The sequence below is a fragment of the Mustela putorius genome, unplaced genomic scaffold (assembly GCF_011764305.1).
Source record: "Mustela putorius furo isolate JIRA1106 unplaced genomic scaffold, ASM1176430v1.1 tig00000759_pilon_pilon_pilon, whole genome shotgun sequence".
NCBI classification, from domain to species: Eukaryota; Metazoa; Chordata; class Mammalia; order Carnivora; family Mustelidae; genus Mustela; species Mustela putorius.
Genome location: NW_025421467.1, coordinates 6,694,966 through 6,716,824, shown reverse-complemented (window position 1 = coordinate 6,716,824; position 21,859 = coordinate 6,694,966). Strand labels below are relative to the sequence as shown.

General features: G+C 35.9%; 1 protein-coding gene across 3 annotated transcripts in view; it reads left to right on the top strand.

Moving 5' to 3' along the window:
• The first annotated feature begins 890 nt into the window (after positions 1-890).
• The window catches only part of MMS22L (MMS22 like, DNA repair protein), a 125,326-nt gene continuing 104,357 nt past the window's right edge, over positions 891-21,859 (top strand). The window contains exons 1-9 of one of the 3 annotated variants that reach the window (XR_006607895.1): positions 891-1,226; positions 1,615-1,793; positions 3,045-3,170; positions 4,680-4,729; positions 6,338-6,425; positions 6,520-6,697; positions 9,518-9,608; positions 11,270-11,400; positions 13,335-13,448. Coding sequence is in view for 2 of the 3 variants with exons in the window: in XM_004767073.3 (XP_004767130.1) it covers positions 1,630-1,793; positions 3,045-3,170; positions 4,680-4,729; positions 6,338-6,425; positions 6,520-6,697; positions 9,518-9,608; positions 11,270-11,400; positions 13,335-13,448 (942 nt within the window). In the remaining variant the exon portion in view is untranslated. Of the gene's footprint in view, positions 1,227-1,614; positions 1,794-3,044; positions 3,171-4,679; positions 4,730-6,321; positions 6,426-6,519; positions 6,698-9,517; positions 9,609-11,269; positions 11,401-13,334; positions 13,449-21,859 lie in introns of those variants that run through there. The other 2 variants (XM_004767073.3, XM_045084236.1) reach the window with 2 other exon arrangements.

The following is a 21,859-nucleotide window of genomic DNA, read 5'->3' as shown; positions in this document are numbered from 1 at the left end:
CCTTCGCAGTAGCTCCAGGTTAAAGTCAGAATAGGGATCATATTGTGTTTTTCCCCCTTCCTCATCCCATTTCTTAGAACATGTGCAGTATCTGGTTTGAGCAGAGGAGTTAAGACAGGTTCTCCGAACAGGAGTTAAACCCAGGACAAACTATTCTGGAGGAATGGGCAATGGCGAATACTCAAAATTATAGATATGAAGGCGCAATTATCACGTTTTCCTCGAATTTTAAGTCAGTGATACACTTAAAAGTATCTCTGATTTACACTGTGAAAAGTCTTCTGCATAGGTTCTAAAGAATACTTTTAAAAGATACCAATGCTGCCCATGGGTTATACTTCCCAAGAGCGACCAGGCTTCACCGACTGAAACCTCGCCAGATGTACTGCAAATAAGGGGAGCGGCGGTTTTATGCCAAAAGCAAGGACCACCTGACTTCCTAGGTGCTTCTACAGGCTGGGTTAACCTCATTTTTGCACATGCCTCGTCCACAAACCACGAACAACAGGCATCCTTGATCTTAACAAAAGCGTTGCTGGCACTAGCGGGGCAACAGGAGGGGATGCCGCGGCTCTGGGTGTGAACGAGATACCCACTTTGACCTCACTTGAGCAAGAGTCTTCTTCTGGGCTCGGCGCGGAGAACACCCAGCTGTCCCTACGCCTTGCTCACCTCAGCCTCCAGTTTCCTTTCCCCGTGAGGGCCCGCCTTCCCGCCGAACTCACCAATTAAAGCTACACACACAGGGAGACGGGGCGGGGTGGGGACCGGCGGCTCGCAGGACCGAGTCCTCGGGCGGCTGACTCTCGCGAGAACCCGCGGAGCGCCGGCGGTTCCCGCCGAGACCACGCGAGCGGATCTCCAGGGGCGGGCTGCGCCGTGGCCCCGCCCTTCCTGGGAGCGGGCGCGCCGTGGCGGGAAGTTCGCCTGTTTTCTGATTTAGACCTCACCAGCGTCGGGGCTGTAGACCCGGCAGCTGGGGGGCGGATCTCGGGGCCCGAAAGTGTGAGCAGGTACGCCGTGCTTCAATCGAGGGGCGTCCGGGTGCGCAGGACTCCGGCTTCCTTCGCCCTGTGCCCGGCGCGGGCTGGTCCCCGCCGAGTGGGGACCTGGCGGAACTTGCCTCCGGTCTGGGAGAAACGAAGATTGGCGTCGGGCGGTCCCTGATCCCCACCCGGAGTGCTCAAGGGAACTTTCCCACCGCGCGCGGCTGGGAAGCTGGCTCGGTACGTTTCGGTGACGCGGCTGGCGGCGCAGGTCGAGGAGGGGTCGGCAGCTGAAGCTGGATCTGTCCTGCAAACATTGCTTTCCTTTTCACGCTGTCCCGGCTGCAGAATCCGACCTAGGTGTGGCAGGTGTGAAGTTCCTGCCACAACCAGTCGGGGCGGGGGCGGGGGGGGTGCCTTCTCAGTTCTGACAGCCTGGATATCGCGGTGTCGATGTGGGGAGAGTTTTTTGAGGAATTGGGTCCTCGGGCTTGTTTCTTTGTGCTGGAGGGACCTTTTGAGAACTTTCTGAGATCACCGCCAATCTCTTTGCCTGCCCCACCTCCTGGAATCTAATCCCAGGATCTTTGGAGTCTTGAATGGTAATCGTGAGTTCCAAACATTTCAGGACCGAAAGTAAATCATGGATAACTGTTGTGCTGCGCCGATGTTCCTGACCGACAGCTTGGAACTGGAGCTGGGGACCGAATGGTGCAAACCCCCTTGCTTTTCTTGTGGTTTTGACAACACAGGAGGAGGAAGTCATTTTTCTGGAGAGTCCTACCTTTCCAGCGGAGCCCTTAAGCGGTAGGTTAAAAACATCGGAGACGATGTTTTTCCCTTATCAAATTTTCCATCAGTTTGTTAGGAATGTTAATCGGTTATGATTTCAGTCAACTAAACTTCGATGTTCAAGCCATGTTTTTGCAAATCGGCGTAGGCTGTTTGTAACATAGGTGCAGGCTATCAGTTCTGTTATCGTTTCCCTGGTTAGAGCATACCTGAAAGATTTTTGGATATTGAAGAGAACTTTTTTTTTTAAAGATTTAATTTATTTATTTGACAGAGATCACAGGTAGGCAGAGAGAGAGGAGGAAGCAGGCTCCCCGCTGAGCACATAACCCGATGCGGGACTCGATCCCATGATCCTGAGATCATGACCTGAGCCGAAGGCAAAGGCTTTAACCCACTGAGCCACCCAGGCGCCCCTGAGGAGAACTTCTTGATACTGGATGTTTTCTTAACTCCCAGCTACCTCAGTTTTGGGGTAGGAAACTGGCTACTAACTTCCCCTTTTACTTAAAGTGAATTCTGAACTAGCTGGGCTCTTCGAAATGGTATCTCCTTCTAAAACATGAAATAATAACCAGGAGCTCCTCAGTAATTCTTAAGTTAGACATAGACATTGTTTTGTTGCCCCAGTTCCTTCTGATTCTGTGTATCTGTACACAGAAGTCAGTCTTATTTTTGTTTTAGCTTTTGAATAAATTCACCACATTGTGTTAAGTTCACAGGAATGTTTTAAAATTCTTACCTTGGGCAGATGTACCCAAGTCGCTGTAAAACTGCAGTTGTTGAAATATTTTCGAAATACCTGCTGAGGCAATTTCAGTCAGAAAGGAAGCCATTTTTGCTGATTTTATAGTTGTACCTTGTTTGAGACCATAAAAGAGTTTATTCAGTTTGATTTTGCTCCAGACATGGCTCAGAGTAATTTTGAGCTGTTTTAAAAATTAAATGTCCCCTCCAAGGATGAAATTCTTCAACTGAAGACCATAGGCAAAAAAAAAATGTTCTCTAGACTTACTTTTTGAGGTTTTCCCCTAAGTTACATTTTTTCTTTAGTTATGCTTTTTTATCATTATATGTGGCTGAATTTTTCATACAATCTAAATGTAGTAATTCCTGAATATGTAAGGTACCAAGGTATATCATAATTTTATGATATCATTGTTGACATGTCACATGCCATATGGATTTATATAATGACAAGAAAGATATGCTATAGTTGGGATTTCGCATACTTTTTATGAGATTAAATCAGAGCTTTCATTTCAGATTAATTTTGAATCTTGACCCTTTACCAACTAATTTTGAAGAAGATACAGTGGAAATATTTGGCATTCAGTGGGTTACTGAAACAGCGTTAGTGAATTCATCTAGAGTACTTTTTCATTTATTCAGGTATGTTTTGTTTTGTTTTTAACTGCTTTTGAGCATAGATGTTATTCAGTTGTGTAAGTTGGTTTGCCAGGTGGTTTCTAATAACAGTATTACAAAAGCGTGAGTGGAGTTAGTTCATGTTGCTCCCTTGATTATCTTATCAGTAACAACAATCCCATAGTAAAGTTTGATGGAGCAGTGTTTTAATGAGTTTTTAAGTGAGTCTTCATTTTTCTTTACACTTTTTATTGTTAACATCATCTATTGAAGACAAATATTTAAGGCTTTGAACCATATTATAATTTTGGAAGAAAACTAAAATACTACTTTTGTTGCTGAATTGTCATAGTCTTTCACTGATGTTTAGGGAATGAACTCAGACTTTACAAATACATCTTTCAGACTGTAGATTAATGTGAGTAATTAATATGATCAGTTTGGACATTAAAAAATTTTAGTGAAATTTTCCAAACACACACAAATGTAGAGGAGTTCTATAATGAACCTTCACATGCCCTCCCTCAGTAGCAATAAACAAGGTTTTAACACATTTTCTTCATCTGTCCCTTTCCCTCTTTTTTTTAGTTTAAGTATTTATAGCAGATTCCAGACATCATGTTACTCTCATCCTTAAGTATTTTCAATTAAGCATTTCTTAAAAATATGAACTTTTAAAAAACAGTGTCTCATTATCACGATTAACATTCATTATCATTTAACAAAATAATTCCTTATCATTTAAAACACAGTCCATATTTAGATTTTACATGATTTTGAACTGGAATCAGTTGTTGAAAGCAAATTATTATTTAAAAGTACATTAAGAATATGTATGTAGTACATTTAAATGGAAATGTGGAGCAATTCTTTCTCCCACCCTCATCCCTTGAGGCCTTGTGAAGAGACAGTGTAGCCTTGTTGTATGAGCCTTGTTATATGTTTTACTGGGAGAACAGGTTGACTGAGTGATTCTTTGTAAACCTGAACGTAACAGAGTGAGTTGAGTATTTATTCAGGACATAGGTGAAGTTGAAAGGCAATTAGGAAGAAAGACAAGAGATTACTTTCAGGTATTAAGGGGGGCACATCATAAATATAGCTTTCCTTGATAACTCTAGTCTAAGTTACTCTGTTCTTCTTCTGAACTCCTGTAGTATAATATTCTGATACAATTTAACATTTTGTTATGTAACTGTTAATGTAGGATTTTTATGTAAGTATCTTAAACTTTTTGAGTGTATATAAACAATCTCATTGATAGCAAAATCTATAATTATAATTATATACATATATGCAGCTTTTAATAGATATTTTGGAAGGGCAAACAAAGGCATGTTTTATCTTTTCTCAGTCTTCACTATCTGAAGTTGACCCTGTAATAAATATCCACAAAGTATTTTAAACATCATTCACAAGTGAGAGGCTCTGCATATACTAAAGCTATGTAATGCGTTTGGAAACATCCCTATAATTATTACATGCTTTAAACTTTTCCAAAATTAACTCTTACCTTATTTTTTTTTATATTAGGCAGCAACTATACAACTTGGAAACCTTATTACAGGCTAACTGTGATTTTGGTAAGTTTTAAGTGTTTTTCATGGCAAAAAAGAATTGCACATCTATTTTTGATGCATAGTTAGGATATAATAATGTGGAGGAAGAAACATTAGGTTAGAGGTTCAGGATAGTGTTTTGTGTTCAGAAAAAATGTGACATTTAAATTTTTTGTAGCTGTGATTTATAGTATTTTTCTATCTCTGTGATAAAATTGAGTTAGGGCTAAACATTTCTAAAGTGAATTAGCAAATTGCTTTAAGGGGTGGGGAGTGGGACCTCATGCTGTCTTGGTCTTTTGGTTTGTTTTTAACATTTAATGGGTTTTTCGTTGAGGGTGCGATTGATATAGTTAAGGTAGGAAAGGGAATTGAAGGCAGTGTTTTACTGGGGGCTTGCTGCTTCTCCTTTCTGGCAACTGTGCTACAGTGTAGTAATTAGAATCATGGCAGTGTTGCCCGCCTGAGTTTCAACCTAGCTAACTGTTGGTCTCACACCAGGTAATGGTTCCCACCTCATTGTGTTCTTGTGAGGATAAATGATATAATGCGTGTTAAGTGCTCAGGCTAATATCTGTTATTGGTGGTGCCCAGCAACTAAAGATCACCTGGAACACACCTTTGGTCAATGAAAGGTTGAGTGGCTTACTGACACAAGAAGGAAATATACATCATGAGAAACGGGGCTTCTCAGAGAGTAGGGAGGGGCTTGTGATAGGGTTTGTACTTGTGCTGGTGATTTGGAGAGAGTTTAAGGGGACTAGGACTTTATTTTGGATTGGATGCTGTTAAGAAGCAGGGACAATGTAATGAACTGAATATGTTAATTTTTGTCTAGGAGGGGTAGGACCAATAAAGACAGGCTAGGGAGGGTTCTAATTAGTAAAGAAGTAATAGTCATGTTAGGTGCAAGAGGAAAATATTTGGTTTTTGTATTTTGTTAGTTTTTCATGATCACAGAGAGATTTTGTTTTTGTCTTGTTTCACCATAATCACAGAGTGGCCTCATCTGATTACTTTCGACATTTTATGAAAATCTTAATTTCAGTAGGGAACATCATGACCTAGTTGTTAGCTATTGGCCAGAAGGGCTGTTTTGTTTTCTCACTATGTGCTCAGTAAATGTTGAGTATTATTTATCACCTGAGGCCCTCCTTCATGCCAGGTACTGTGTAAGGTCAATGAATCGAAGTGGGAGAATCTGCTGAGGAGTTTGTAGTTGGTAGGACATACAGGCACACAAGCATAGGACAGCTTGGTAAATGAAGAGTGCAGTAATTGCAGAGTGTGTAAGCTGCTATGGGAGCCTGGGGCTTCATTTGTTTAGGTGCCCATGACTGAGTGATGCCAGATCTTGGTCTATAAGGAAAAAGTAGGTAGGTGAAAGTTTTGGGGATCAGGAGAGTTCTGTGTAGAAACAACTGTATAGTCAAAATCATTTAGGTGTCTTAAAACCTAAGTTCAGGGAGCAGGAAGTGGTAATTATGTATGGTTGGATCAGAATGTGTGATAGAGTTATGAGTTTGGAAGGGATGAAATCACAAATGAATTTCTGCTTGTATGGCTCACAAATTTTTTTTGTCACTGCCCACTGATTATTTAAACTTTGCTAACAGTCTATTTTGGCTTCAGGGAAGATATCCACTCTACACTGCAAAGCAGACAATATTAGACAGCAATGCGTGACATTTCTTCATTATGTTAAAGTTTTCATCTTTAGGTAAGATGTCAAATGGGTATTTTGATTACTGTGTGAACTTCTGAGTGCGTGTTCATCCAGACTCTGGTTATTTATCGCATATGTCTTTTTTTAGGTACCTGAAAGTACAAAATGCCGATAGTCCTGTTCCTGTCCATCCCTATGAAACTTTGGAGGCACAACTTCCTTCTGTGTTGCTTGATGAACTTCATGGATTACTCTTGTATATTGGACATCTATCTGAACTTCCCAATATTAATCTAGGAGCATTTGCAAATCAAAACCAAATTAAGGTTTGAATTATTTCATTTAATTTTTAAATCATCAGGTTTCTCTCTTTGTGCAAGGAATTCCCTCAAGAATGAGGGAAACCAGTTAAGAGTGCAGCTCTGGAACCAGACAGAGTTCAAATTCTGGCTCCTATTCTAATTATGTGCCATTGGGCAAGCAATACCTCTTGCCTTAGTCTTCTCATGTATATAATTGATTTGCTTCCTAGAGTTATTAGGAAAATTAGATAAATTAAAATTAATTAAATAAAGTGCCTAGACTATAATAGGCTGAAATAGTGATGGCTTTTCTTGATTCCAATTTATAATGTGCAGATATGCACAGTTTTCAAAGCAAAATAACCTTTATTTTAAAAAATCGGTGTCATTTTTCCCATTGATGAAGGTTTGGGCAAATCCTAGTATCTATTGCAGTAAAATTCAAGATCACCTTATAAAAGTTACACTTTCAAAATCTAGCATTATGTCTGTTCTTAGTTTTGAGAGCTTTTTGGAGTATGATTAACATTGTTTTGACTATGCCCCTTTTTTCAACCTGTGAAATCATTCCTACTAAAGTTTGGTTTTTAAAAATTTATATTGATAGCATTACCCAGCTTATAGATGTAGTTAACAAATGCTCCATAAGAAAATGTGAGCTTATGTGAGCGGCAAATTATAATTCCCCATGGGATTCCCTGAACTGTCAACTTCTTTCATTTAATTTGACTTACACCAATTTGAATAACATTCAGTTTTTAGGCATGTGTCTTTGCCAAAGTGTAATGTATGAATAAATGTTTATATATTTTTCTGAAGTTTAACAACAACAAAATAATGCACTCTTTTTATCAGGGACCAATATATGTAATACTAAAAATAATGGGTCCTAATTGAATTTGCAGGTTAATATCTCTAATCCATAGAAAGCAAATAGGTAATTGCCTTTAATCATGATACTTAATAAATATTTGTGGATAGATTATGGGAGAGGGATATTTTTCCTTCATTTTGGTCTCGATAACATCAGACTGGTTTTATTTTCTGGATATTAATTAACTGCTTAAGAAAATAAAAATTAATAATTTATCTAGTAGTGGAAATAAAGACTGCAAAGGTTCTCAAACTAGGTTTTGCTTTTCATAGGTTTTTTAATTAAAGCAAACTTGAAAAGAGGTTATTTGAAGATCAGAAGGCTGAATTTTTAAAGCATATACACAAAAAAATCATACTCTGAAATCCTATTTTCTGAAACAACAGAAAAAAATCTTAAAAACTTTCAAGACTTAATATATTTCTTGTGTTTTACCTATCTTATTTATGAAAAACATTGATGGTATTTTCAGTTAAGCATTTGTCTTATTTTTTTTTTTTTAAGATTTTACTTATTTATTTGACAGAGATCACAAGTAGGCAGAGAGGCAGGCAGAGAGAGAGAGAGGAGGAAGCAGGCTCCCTGCTGAGCAGAGAACCCGATGTGGGGCGCAATCCCAGGACCCTGAGATCATGACTTGAGCCGAAGGCAGAGGCTTTAACCCACTGAGCCACCCAGGCGCCCCAAGCATTTGTCTTATTTTTAAGGAAATTTTTTTATTAGAGATATTTGTTGGGTATTATGTATGACAGATATTTTCATCAATTTTTTTTAGCAATTAAGGTGTTTTGCTATGGAGATGGTTTAAGTTTTGTATATAGTTACATTTGTTGGATTTTTCTTGTGTATCATCTCTGTGCGGTTGTTAAAAATGTACTTGTTTTTTACATTTATCTTTCTAATTCATCTCTTTTTAAAAATATGCCCTGAGGTGGGAAATCTAACTTCAGTTTCTTGCAAATGAATAGGATAATAACCAGTCTTTTAATGAATGGCCCACGTTTTCCCACTGACTGGACATAACCGCGTTTGTTTCTCTCTTGCCAATTTTTATTATTTACTTATTTCTGAGCCAATACTGTTTTTTCTAGTGTAGCATTTTATTTTGCTTGCATATTTGGTAAGACAGGTCCCCTCTCTGTCATTCTTCCTTGTTCTCTTAATATAGTGTGTATATCTTTCTTATTTATTTTTGAGGTGATACTAAATGTTGGCTAGGGGAAGGTTATGGACAACCCTACTACATAGCACAGCAGTTAAGAGCACTGGCTTTTGAATCAGAATTAGATTTGAATCTTAATGCTTGAGATGGAATGTAAATTTCTTCACTGCTTTTAACTTCAGTTTCTTAATTGGCATCTCAGTAGTGTCTACATGATAGTCTAAAGTTCTCCTGTTGAAGTATTTTATAGGAGTTCCTGGGTACTCATTACATTTAAAAACATATTTGCTAGCTAAAATCTAAAACAAGATTATGAAAATAAGTGGTTAAAAAATTCTTTTACTGCCTTGCTGCTGTAGTAAAATCAGAGGTTGGTTGGAGGGCCTTTACGGGGCGCCTGGGTGGCTCAGTGGGTTAAGCCTCTGCCTTCGGCTCAGGTCATGGTCTCAGGGTCCTGGGATCGAGCCCTACATCGCCCCCACCCCCACCTGCTGCTCTGCCTACTTGTGATCTCTATCTGTCAAATAAATAAAATCTTAAAAAAGAAGAAGGGCCTTTACTATACAAGTCTATTCAGCAGCTTCAAGGTGGGTCTGTCCTAAATCATCAGATGAATATATGCTTTCAAAGATCTCCAGTGAAAGATTCCTCTAATGGACAAGACCAGGTTTTTCCCTGAGCTTTTAAATAGTGGGTAAAGTTAATTGGTTCTTTATCCTTGTGTTTATGGAGGAGTGTCATAGCATGCTGTAAAATACCTACTAAAATACTATGAATTCTCAATCACAGTTGATAATGTCATTCACAGCTTTTTCCACCATCATGGCATTTATTACATCTCCACTTAGATATCCATTGGATGGTGCTAGAAATTCTTCACATGCTTGGTGAAAAATTGAGTAAGTTTATGGATTTCTGATTTGTCTTTTTAAAATCTAAACCCTTAATTGCTTTTAAAAAATTACAGGTCATCATTGCTTTCTGTGTTTTTTAATTTTTATTTTACACCAAATAGTAACCCAAGTAGAAAGTCAGGTCTTATTCCTTTTTTTTTAAGAGAATGATTTGGTCCATTTATCTTTCCATACTTCTTAGTGTGTGTGTGTGTGTGTGTGTGTGTATAGAGGTATATACATATACACACACGAGTAGGATTTTTGTCTTTGTTTCTAATTAACCAGAAATGGTAGTGTTCTGTTGTAGTGTTTTATTCAGTAGTTTTTTAGAGATCTGTTCATGTCCATACATATAGTCATACTTCATTTAAGGGCTGTATGTTATGACTCCATTATAATTTATTTAACCAAGCCTATTTTTAAAATATTTCAGTTATTTTCTTTTTTTTTTTGACACTACAAGTAATGCTTCACGGAACATTTTTGTGTATATATACATCTTTGAATACAAGTACAAGTTATTCTTAGAGTAGATTCTTAGAATTGGAGGAGCACATCCAGCTTTAATCTCATAAACACTGCGTAGTTGCTGTGCAGTTTCCCCAGTTTGTACCCACTGCGAGCGTGCCTTTGCCTCAGTCTCTTGCCAGTAGTGGATATTATCAATTACATTTATTTTTTGCCAAATAGTACATGAAAAATGATATTGAATCTCTGTTTTGCAATTTTCTGAGTACCAATGAAGTTGAACATTTTTACGTAATTTTACTGTTTTTTATAGTTGCTTTGTTACTTGTTCATTATCTTTTGCTAATGCTTCTTTTTAAAAAATAATTAATCAGTAGTTTATATATATTATGTGTAGTACTTTTTTTATTTTACATATTGCCTGTTTATTTCTTGGTCTTATTCTTTGGCATCTTTTGAGTCCATTAGTAATATTTTGTAAATATTACTTATTTGTAAATTATATAAATTACTTAGGTTATAAAGACATCCATTATCTCAATACTTGATTTTCGGTAAAACTAATAAATAAAAAAATAACATGTATGTACATATATGTGTGTATATACTTACATATATACATGCGCACAAATATATAAAGATGTCTACAAATACATAATTTCTTCTCTCACATGGACTTTATTTCAGATATTTCCTTGGAGCAATACTCTAAGGTGTACTTAATCTGATAATAGGTACACATTTTAGTATCTCTTACCTTGGTGTGCTCAGTTCATACCACAAAACAATCGTATGTGATTAATTTATCAGCATTTGTTCAAAAAATGTTTTAAAGCCATTACTGGTCAGAAATATTGATCAAGCTTTTCTAGAATTTCCCTGCTTTTTTTTTTTTTTTTCTTAAGTGACATTACATTGTTACTTTTTAAAAATGGCCACATTAAGAAAAGAGAAGTCTGTTAAGTGGCACTTGATAAAATTGAAAATTACCTTTTTTAGGTAATGTATATCAGTGATCATATAAGAAAGGAATTGTCCCCAAATTTAACTCTTATTTCTAAAGAAATTTGTTTTTAAACTGTATGTGTTGCAGTTTCATTGTAAGTCAATTTAAAAGCATACAGTTCCTTTCCTCCTTCTGAATTAGTAAAAATCTACTGTACTTTTAAATAGAACGTATTTTATTACATTTTTAGAACAAGTCGTATACGGTCATCAGTTTATGAATCTGGCAGGTGACAATTTAACCAATGTCAGCCTCTTTGAAGACCATTGTGAAAATCTCCTTTGTGATTTAATAAGCCTGTCACTGAATAGGTATGACAAGGTAATGTTTATTTTTAAGAGTTTATTTTTATTACTACATCTGAAACTAACAATGTACTATATGTTGGCTAATTGAATCTAAATTTTTTTAAAAGTTTGCTTGTATTTTTGATACTTAATATGTGTGGTTTATAAGAATTTAATCTGATTGGTTTACTTGTTAATTTTTCTAATTTTATTTTTATTATTGCCTGGGAGTTGAATGAGAAAAGAATTTGATTTAATCATTTAAAACAGGCTTAAATTAATTATTCAGAGGCAGTTTTTTTATTCTTAAAAATAGCTTTTTCCATCTTGTCTAAAATAAATAGAAACAGGATGTTTATGATAATGACTAGAATTTTAACTTCTATGCAAATAGGAGAGTCTAGTTCTTTAGTAATAGTTAGTTAGTTCTTTTGTTAGTTCTTTTAGTTAGTTAGTTCTTTTGTTACATAATACAATAAATGAGTACTTAACTAAAATTAGTTGACAAGTTTAAAGGGAAATTTTGTTTTTCAAAAAAGGTCTAGAATCATGGGGGAAATTACATATTCTTACTAAATTGTGTTTAATACAGTGTTTAATGTAGACAGTGATTTAAAGGTGCTACAGTACCTACTCATTTTCTAGCAGTGGAAATTTGTAGATTATCAGTTATTTCAAATTGTTAGCATAAACCTTACAGGAAATCAGGATTTATAATTTTTTGAAATTTAGATTGTGTTTTATTTATTATCAAAATCTTTTCAATCTGATCTGTATAATTTTATAATTAATGTAATTAATGTAATTAGTGAATTATCCAGATATGATTTAGGTAACAGTTACCTTTTGCTTTGTATTATGTTACAAACCTAAATGTAGTATATGTGAAATAGTAATTACATAATGAATTTCTGAAGTCTATATGTACTTGCAAACATAGTGCATATGCCTTGCATTATTTAGGGTCATTGAGGATATATTTGTTAAAAAAAAATGCTTAACCTAAAATTGCTTAACTTTATAAATCCCTAATAATTGTATTTATTCTAACTTCTAAAACCTTTTTAGTCTGCTTTGCAGGGGATTAAAATTTGTTTTCTAATCTTTTTATTAGAAGTTTTTCTATTGTGGCTGATCGATTAGTTCAGGGTTAGGAAATCATTGCCCTGAGGCCAAATCTAACACATTGTTGACTTTGTAAATAAATTTTTCCGGAACATAACCCATTTTTTTTCTTAATCTATTGTCTTATGGCTGAAGTTGTACAACAGTGGCAGAGTTGAGGAGTTGTGACAGACTGTGTCCCAATAAAGCCTCAAATATTTGCTATCTAGCCCTTTTCAGAAAAAGTTTGCTTAACGCTGATGATTAAAGCAAAGATTTTTGTTTTGTTTTGTTTTAAGATTTTATTGACTGATTTTAAAGAGAGAGCACACTCTAGCGGTGGGGAGGGACAGAGGGTGAGGGACAAGAAGACTCCATGTGAGCGTGGAGCCTGACCTGGGGTTCCATCTCAGGAGACAGATCATGACCTACACTAAAACCAAGAGTCAGAGGCTTAACCAACTCAGCTACCCAGCCCCCCTAAAGCAAAGGTTTTTAAAAGGTAGAAAATAAAATTCATCCTATACTTTTGGTTTTAAAATGGGAATTTAAGAGTACCTGGGCTGCTCAATCAGTTGGGCATCTGATTCTTGATCTCTGTCTAGGTCTTGATCTCAGGGTCATGCGTTTGAGCCATTATTGGGCTCTATGTGGGACTCTATGCTGGGTGTGGAACTTACCTTAAAATAAAAAAAAAGTAAAATGAGAATTTATTTTCAATTTGATGGAATAGCACATATTTTTGTAAACAGTTTTATATAATTAAACATCAGTTTTAAGTCATCTAAATTCCTTCAAAACCTTTGGAGAGAGATATGTAGCATGAAAAAATCCTATAGAACTCATTTTGGTTCTTCTCTATAGGTTAGGCCTTCTGAAGCATTAGCAAGTCACCACTGTCCATGTTCCTGCATTAAAGAATTATGGGTTCTACTCATTCATCTTCTAGAACACAGAAGTAAATGGTCTCTTTCAGAAGTAAGTTGTAAAATTAATGTGTTAACTACTGTTCCAAACTCATATTGAATATTTTTAATCGTTTTCACCAAGAAAAATGTTACAAATTTCCTTATATAAGACAGCCACCACCACCACCAGAGTACTGAGTACCAAACCTGTACTACATTTTTAACCCTAAAGTGGCAATATGAAACTTCTAGAAGTACAGGATTTGACTCTTATGTTCTCAAGTTTTCTATTAAGAATCTTAAGCTAAAATAATTCACACTGTCTAGTAATCCAGGAAATAATTTAGTCAAGAAATGTGGTAGATTTAGTTTTGGGAAGAAATAAAATAGGTTTTTAAATTCATAAATTTTATGGCATTATTTCAAGAAAGGAGGAAGAAAAGCACAAAGAGGAACAAGAGAAATTTTCTTGCACCTCATTTTGAGCCAAGTCTTCAGAATGGGGCTTCAGTTTATTTCAGTTGTTGGGTTAGTAGAAAAAGATAAATACTCATAGGCAGAAGTAAGTACAAATAATTAATTATGAGATGATACTTACAACAATTTATGTTATAAAAAGTCCTTTGATTTTTCGTGGGTTTTATAATTTCCCAGTTTTCCACAATTTGGGGTTTGGGTGGTGCTATCTCTTTTTAATAACAATCGTATTTTTGTGGATTTACAAGTACTATATTTTCAGTTATTATTTTAGCAGTGAATTTACTAACGTATAAATTTAACATGTTCTTATCGTTAAGAAAAAAATTTTTTCCTCACATTTTGGTTTGTCAGTAGAGTTCAGCTTCCTTTGGTGAGATTTCAACATTAGAGTCTCAGGATTATATCCTTTGATCATTTGCCAGGATGTTTTGTCTCATTGATATGGTAAATATCAATTTTTCCATTTCCTGCAAAGCTTATCATTATTTAAGAATTTTATATTTCTTTTGAATTTTTCTTATTTTACCAATTTCAGACTTGAGTATAAACAATGTATAGTTAATGTAGGCATGTTCATACTTTTTGCTGTTAGTCTTTCTCTAGATTTCAAGTAGGAGAGTAGGCATAATTTTAAAATATATTCTAGAAATTTGCATAGTAATATGTATTGTTTAACCTAAATGATTTATATGCTGTTCATTTGATGTAGTAACTAGACTTACTTGTCTTAAAATAATGAAAATCTGAGGTCATTTTATTTTTTTTAATACAAGTAAAATAACTGATACTATTCACAGACTTTGATGGCTATTTTATTTTTAAATTCAACATAGAATTTTCCATGATTGACAGTAAGACATTTTGACCTTCCTGCTGAAAAAAATCTAATCTAATCATGCTGGGTATCAAATAATAAGCATTTACATGGGTGAGTGAGCTTGTAGAAAGTGAGAAGTCTTGAGGCCAAGTACTAAATGTGGGTGGGGACTCAGGTCAACTAAACACTGAAACAGCTCCATAACCTTATAAGCAGTTGCTAAATTGTATAAACTTGAACATTAGCTTTCATACGTCACACGGTGAAAGAATAGAAGACAGAGGTCAGAGTTAACCCAAGTTGGTAGCCTACTGATACACTAAGTAGCCATAAATCTGGCCCCCCAAAAGGATGAACTAGAAACTCAACTAATCTGTAAGCAAAATTGCCTTTCACTGTGATACTTTGCAGTTTAAAATTGCTTCAGTATATTTGTTTTCGTAATCCAGCCCTCATATAGCTTTATAGCCTGAGTTGCTGTTGCCCAGATTGTACTGAAAATCTCGAGCCAATGACTTGTTTGTTTCTTTTTTTAAGATTTTATTTATATATTTGACAGAGATCACAAGTAGGCAGAGAGAGAGGAGGAAGCAGGCTCCCTGCTGAGCAGAGAGCCCGATGCGGGGCTCGATCCCAGGACCCTGGGATCATGACCTGAGCCGAATGCAGAGGCTTTAACCCACTGAGCCACCCAGGTGCCCATCAAGCTAATGACTTGTAAGCAGTCACAAGGTGGATATTTAAACCTATATCTCCTCTAGTAACTCCCCCAAAATATAGAATGGCAAGAACTAATAAAAATATACACACAAATACAAACATTATGTTGATAGCTTAACTACAAGATAGGAATGATAAAAGAGTTAACAGTAAAAACCACCACCAAAGCTCTACCATGAAACTTTCTGGCAAGCAAGGGCAGCCTGAGAAAAAATTGCCCAGAGGAAAGAATGGAGCTAGCAGTAGTCCTCAGATTGGTCTAAAACCATTGCCAGATTGTGAAAATACTGAGACTGTTTCCTTGCTGGTCAGAGAACTATTGAATAGTTCTAGAAGTGAAAGTGGGTATATGACACAAGGAGGCAGTTTTTGAAGATAGACATTCTGGGAGAATAAAAAGGCAAAAAGGGAATGGTACCCTTGGTGATTCGGTGGTGAAAGGAACTAAAAGGAGAAATTGATCTTGTAAAACAAAAAACATACAAAAAACTCAAAGTTCTCACACCTACTCTCTTACCACCACCACCATAGAGAAAAAAGAAATCCAAGAAAGAAATGGGACTTTGATACAGTGACAAAAGACGGCTCCGGAAATCTTTTAAAGTAATCTAAATCTACTAAATGAAAGAAAGGAACCATGAGAGACGGTGGACTCAGAGAAACATACTGAGGGTTTTAGAGGGGAGTGGGGAGGGGGATGGGTGAGCCTGCTGGTTGGTATTAAGGAGGGCATGAATTGTGTGGATCACTGGATGTTATACGTAAACAGTGAATCTTGTAACACTGCATCAAAAACTAATGATGTGTACAGTATGGGGACTAACATAACATAATAAAAAAAGAAAAGAAAAAGAAAATTTGAGACAAGTCTTTATAAAGTTACTATTAGGAAACAGAACTGATACACCGTAGCCGATGAACCCTTCTCCAAGAAACAACTGTGAAGCGGAAAGAAATTCTAAGTTAATACTCTAGATTAAACATTTGGGGTTGTACAATAACACCTGAATAAGATACTCAGATTTAAAAGTTAAGTAGATTAAAGTCAGAAGTGAATGAAAAGAGTAAATGGAATGCAGGAGAGAAATGAAAGAAAAAACTTTTTTAAAATTTTTATTTATTTATTTGACACAGAGAGAAAACACAAGTAGGCAGAGTGGCAGATAGAGGGAGAGGGGGAATCAGGCTCTTCACTATGCAGGGAACCTGATTCAGGGCATGATCCCAGGTCATGGGATCATGCCCTGAGCCAAAGGCAGCTGCTTCATAGACTGAGATACCCAGGTGCCCCAGAAAATATCATTTTAGTGTTGATTAAATGAGAAGGTGCCCAAGAAGAATATGCTGAAATTAAAATTTAATCAGAGATATGGAGGAAAGAAAACAACCAAGAAAATAAAAATTAGATGAAGAAAAGAATATAAAAAATTAGAAAATAGCTGAAATGGAAGATAAGCAAAGAAGAAACAGCTGTGTTTATAAATGGAGTTCCTAAAGAAGAAAACAGAACAATAGGATATAGCTAATAGTCAAAACTATTATCCAAGGAAAAATTCCTGGGGGGAAAACAAAAGTTAATTCTACATATTGAAAGGGCCTACCTGATAACTGAAAAGGTTAACTCCAAATAATCCATCCCAATGAATATCCTGCTAAAACTCTTTGACTTCAGATATACGGAAAATGACTTTAGGTCCTTTAAGAAATCAAATTTTCTAGACAAAAAGACCTAATAATTTATAAGAGCAAAGTAATTTGATCTGCAGTAGGCTTTTCATAAACATCATAGAAAAACAAGGTAACAATGGAACATTTAAAAAGACTGAGAACGTCTTCCACCTTGTAAGGATGCAGCCAGAGGTCTGCCGATCTGGAAAAGGGCCCTGACTTCACCATGATGGACCCCTGGTCTTGGACTGCCAGCCTCCAGGATGAATAAACAGTATGACACAACAGAGCAGCCCTCAGCTTAGAAAAAAGTGATGTAGGTCCCATCTTTTACTGTAGAGTGATTATATGCACTGCTCCCTTGATAGAAAGTTCAAGACCAGGAAAAAGTGACCAAGCCAAAAGGAAACAAAATGACAAAAAGTTTCTTCTAAGACAAATAAGAAGCAAGTTAAAAATTACTCTTTGTACTGACTATCTGACCTGCAGTGTCTTTGGGGACAGAGATGGATGAGGAAAAGCCAAGAAAGAAAAACAGAAAAAGCAATTGAAAATTTCAGGAAAAGCAGGGCAGCTTTTCTACTTCATCCACCTGGGAGTTAATGATATCACAGAAGACGTGATCATTCCCTGAATGTTGACAGCTGGCTGAGCTCCTCATAGGGCATGTTTTTAGGAGCTTTCCAGACTGCTGAAGGCAGAGGTTTTTTGTTTGTTTCTTCTTTTTTTCTTTTTTTTCTCTTTTTCTTCCTGTACAAAGGTTTTAAAACTTTGCAATGTGGCAACACTGATTTAGACAATGCACTTATTGTTTTTAAAAAAAGAAATCGTATGTGTATGTGTACACATGCACGCTAATGTTCTTCCAGAAAGAAATATTAATTTCCTCCTCCCTATCCCTTCCCTCTCCAACCCCATCCCTAGAATGAGGGAGGGGAAGACGGAATGGAATTTGGAGTCTTCCTGCTGAGAAAGAGACATTTTTTGCAACCAGGTCTGTATTCAAAGGACTAATGTTCTAAGGAAATTATCCAAAGGGGATAGGCCATTCAGGTTTTTTAAGTTATTTTCAAATGTTGCCTGGGCTGCTCCTGACTTCTGTGAAGCCAACAGGATGATTCTTCCTAAGAAACAATTAGAGAAGCCTAAAGAGAGTCAGGAATGTTTGGAAATTCACATATACCCCAAATTAGATGGGAATTCCTAGAATGGAAATAAACTAATTTGATCAAGGACATATTTGTGTTCCAGGAAGTATTCTAAACATGGAGCTATGCTGGATCTATGTATATGACTGTTTTTCTAAAAACCCTACACTCACTATCTAGTAATCATCAATTAGACTTCAATTTCAGAGAAGGAAAGCAAATTAATATTCCTTGAGTGATATGTCTTCTATGCCAGCAAGTATGGGTGTGAGATTAAGTATACCATTCAAATAACGGTCAGAATATGATAAATGGGGCTTCCAGTGTGGATTTATTGGATGCTACAGCCTATGTTATTTCCTGCCACACGATTATGTAAGAAAGTGCATGTTTAAGAAAGAAAAAGAAAAGGAATAGCTAAATTAATGCACTCCTCTTGGGGAAAAAGAGTAAAGTATATTTCATGTACACTCTCCAAAGTGCCACAGATAAGGCAGGGGACACCTGTGCAACGCCATATGTAAGCTAGCAGTTACTGACCTGTACATGTTAGATTTTAGCTGCCACATGTATGTGTAAATTTATATATGTTGCCACCCTTAAGCATTATACAAATATTATGACAAAAATTTTCTGTGAAATGAAAACATTGTCAATACCAAAAACAACTCAAGAATTCAAAATGTATGGGCCAAGAATTTTATAACTTTGACCCTATCAATCCCACTTGTAGTTTACCTTTAGTGTATACCTATAGCAATTAAAAAATGCATATGTCTCAGGCTCTTTATTACCTTATTTGTAAAAGCATAATGTTAAAAACGACCTAAATGCCCATACACGGGAGAGTAAAGAAACCATGGTTTATTAGCACATTGATTAGAGTATTACGTATTTGTTTAATAGAATGAATAAAATATCTGAACTGATAAGGGTTTGATTTTTAGGACTTATTGTTAAATAAAGTACAAAAGAATACTTATAGAGTGCCACCTTCTGTGTATGAAGGTAGTGAAAGTAGGAAATGTGTATGCTTAGTTGTGCCCAGTTAAATACTAGAAAGACAAATCAGGAACTACTGAAGCTATTGAAATTGATGGGTAGCAATGGGAGATTGATAAGTGACTAATGGAGTAGGAGGGTTTGAATGCGTTATGACTTTAGAACCATATTAGTCTTTAACATGCTCCAGAAATAAATGAATGTGTACGGGAGAAGAATTCAGTGGAATATAAAGAAAATCACTTGAACCTAACTGGATTCCAAGTGAATAACCTATGGGAGAGGCTATGGCGGGGAGGACTGACCTAGAGGACTTGGAACGCACTGTTTTGCTCTCATTTGCTCTAAGGCTGAAGACAAAAGAATTACAACAAACTTCAGATCCTGGACTCTTGTTTGTAGATATATGGGTTAGCAAATTTAAATATTTATACTCTAGGACTGAGCAAATTAGTAAATACATGATGGGGAATTAAGATCCAGCTTTGTCACTGTTGCAAAATTGAGTCATAAATATGGAAAGAGGGAAGGGTAGAGTGAAAGATGATATGTTGGAGTAGAATTTGAGATATCGGTATGAAATAATGTTTTTTAATAATTGAAACTAGATAGAGATGTGTGTATACATACATGCATTTCCTACCTTAACCACTAGGTGGGCCTACAAACGATGATATCTGAGTTAACAATGAGGAAACTGCAGTGCCTTGGTCTTGAAATTACCAGCCTCCAGTGAAAAGAAACAAAGCTCCTTTGGCAAATGACCTGGTCTTCCAGACTGACACATGGAAAATAAAAAATAAGACTGGAACATTCTGTACCAGAAACTAAGGAGGTACTCAGAAAAGAATGAGGACATACCAAAAGGACAAAGGAGCCAACATGAAGATTTCCCACACTCTAAACCCAAGATAATTTGAGAAACAAAATAAACAATAGCAAAGGATTGTAATATATACAATAAGAGTTTGTGGGTCCATACTGATCTAAATAAAAGAAAAAATAAAACAATAGATGTTGATGATGGAATTAGAAAATCACCAGTTGACAACCTCCTTAGTAATTGTTTCAGGCATGAATCCTCAGTGGCTGCCAAAAGTATGACTGAAAAAAAAGACAGTATTTGCACAGCTCCATGTATCTACATGATATCATTTACAAGGGGAGCAGTAACTTTACATTGTAGAAAATCTGGCAGATACCACCTTAACCATGTGACCAAAGTTAACCAATAATAGGACAAATTGGTATTATGTACCTTCAATATGATGCAATGAAAGAAGAAAAATGTTTCTTTGGTATTCTTGCCAAAAATGTATACTGTGAATCTAATTATGAAGAAACCTCAGTTAAACCTAAGTAAATGGCCTGTTACTCTTCAAGAATGTCAAGTTCCTGAAAGATAATTACCGAAGAACTGTTACAGATTAAAGGAAATAGAAAAGACATGGTAGCTAAATACAGCATTGTGAGAATACAGAGGAAATCTGATAATGCTTTTATCTGTTGTCCCAAAGGAGAGGAAGTAAAGAGTGGAACAGAGCAAATATTTGAAGAGAAAATGGTAGAAATTTTCCCAATGTTAATGAAAGCTATCATATTAAGAAACCCAATCAATTCTACTTAGGGTAAATAAAAAAAAGAAAAGCAGACCTGGATACATTGCAGTGAAACTCCAGAACATCAAAGACAAAGAGAAGAGCCGAAAGCATTCAGACAGAAAATTATGTTACCTTCAAAAGAGTGACAATTAGACCGTAAACTGATTTCTCAAAAGCAAAGGACACCAGTGGGAATGATAACTTGATAGTATTAAAACAAAGTGGTTGTCAACCTAAAATTCTTCATCAGTGAAACCTTTCAAGAGTGAGGTGAAACAAAGTTACTGTCAATGAAGCAGAATTGAATTGAATTCTGAAAGATATATTTTAGAAGAATGATGCCTAAATTGGGGAAGGGGAGAGGTAGTGTGAAGTATGAAGGAATAAAGCACAAAGACAGTAGTAAATGTTTTGTATAAGTCAGTAATATAATCTGCTGGGATCAAAAAGAGAGTTAATGTATACAGTAATGCTGGCCTAGAAATTGGATAGGGCATAAATGAATTAGAGTATTTTAAGGTCCTTATTTTGTCTAAGAGAAGAGCAAAAATATGTATTATCAAGACATTTGAATGTATGCTGTTATTTCTAAGGTAATTACTGCAGGAAGAAAAAGTAGACTCATTAGCTAGTAGAGGGAGAGAAAAGAAATAATTTAACCCAAAAGAACTCAACAAAGGGTTGTTTGTGGAAAAAATAGGTATACAAACAGAAATACAGAGTAAGATGGTAGATTTAAAACTAAATGTTTGAGTCATTAACTGCAAGTACACTGCTGAAATGCTCATTTAAAAAATATAGTGTTAGAACAGAATATAATCTGTTTACAAGAGGTAATCTAAAATAAAATACAGAACAGCTCAGAATTGGTAAGATACAAGAAAGGAAATGTATTAAACTATCAGAGAAAATTAGACTTTAAAACCAACAAAAGCATTAAGTCATTGTGTACTGATAAAAGGTTCAACTTATCAGGAAGGTAAAGCAAATGAACATTTTTATGTGATGAAGAACAAAGTATTAAATGTGGAAAACAAAAATTGAA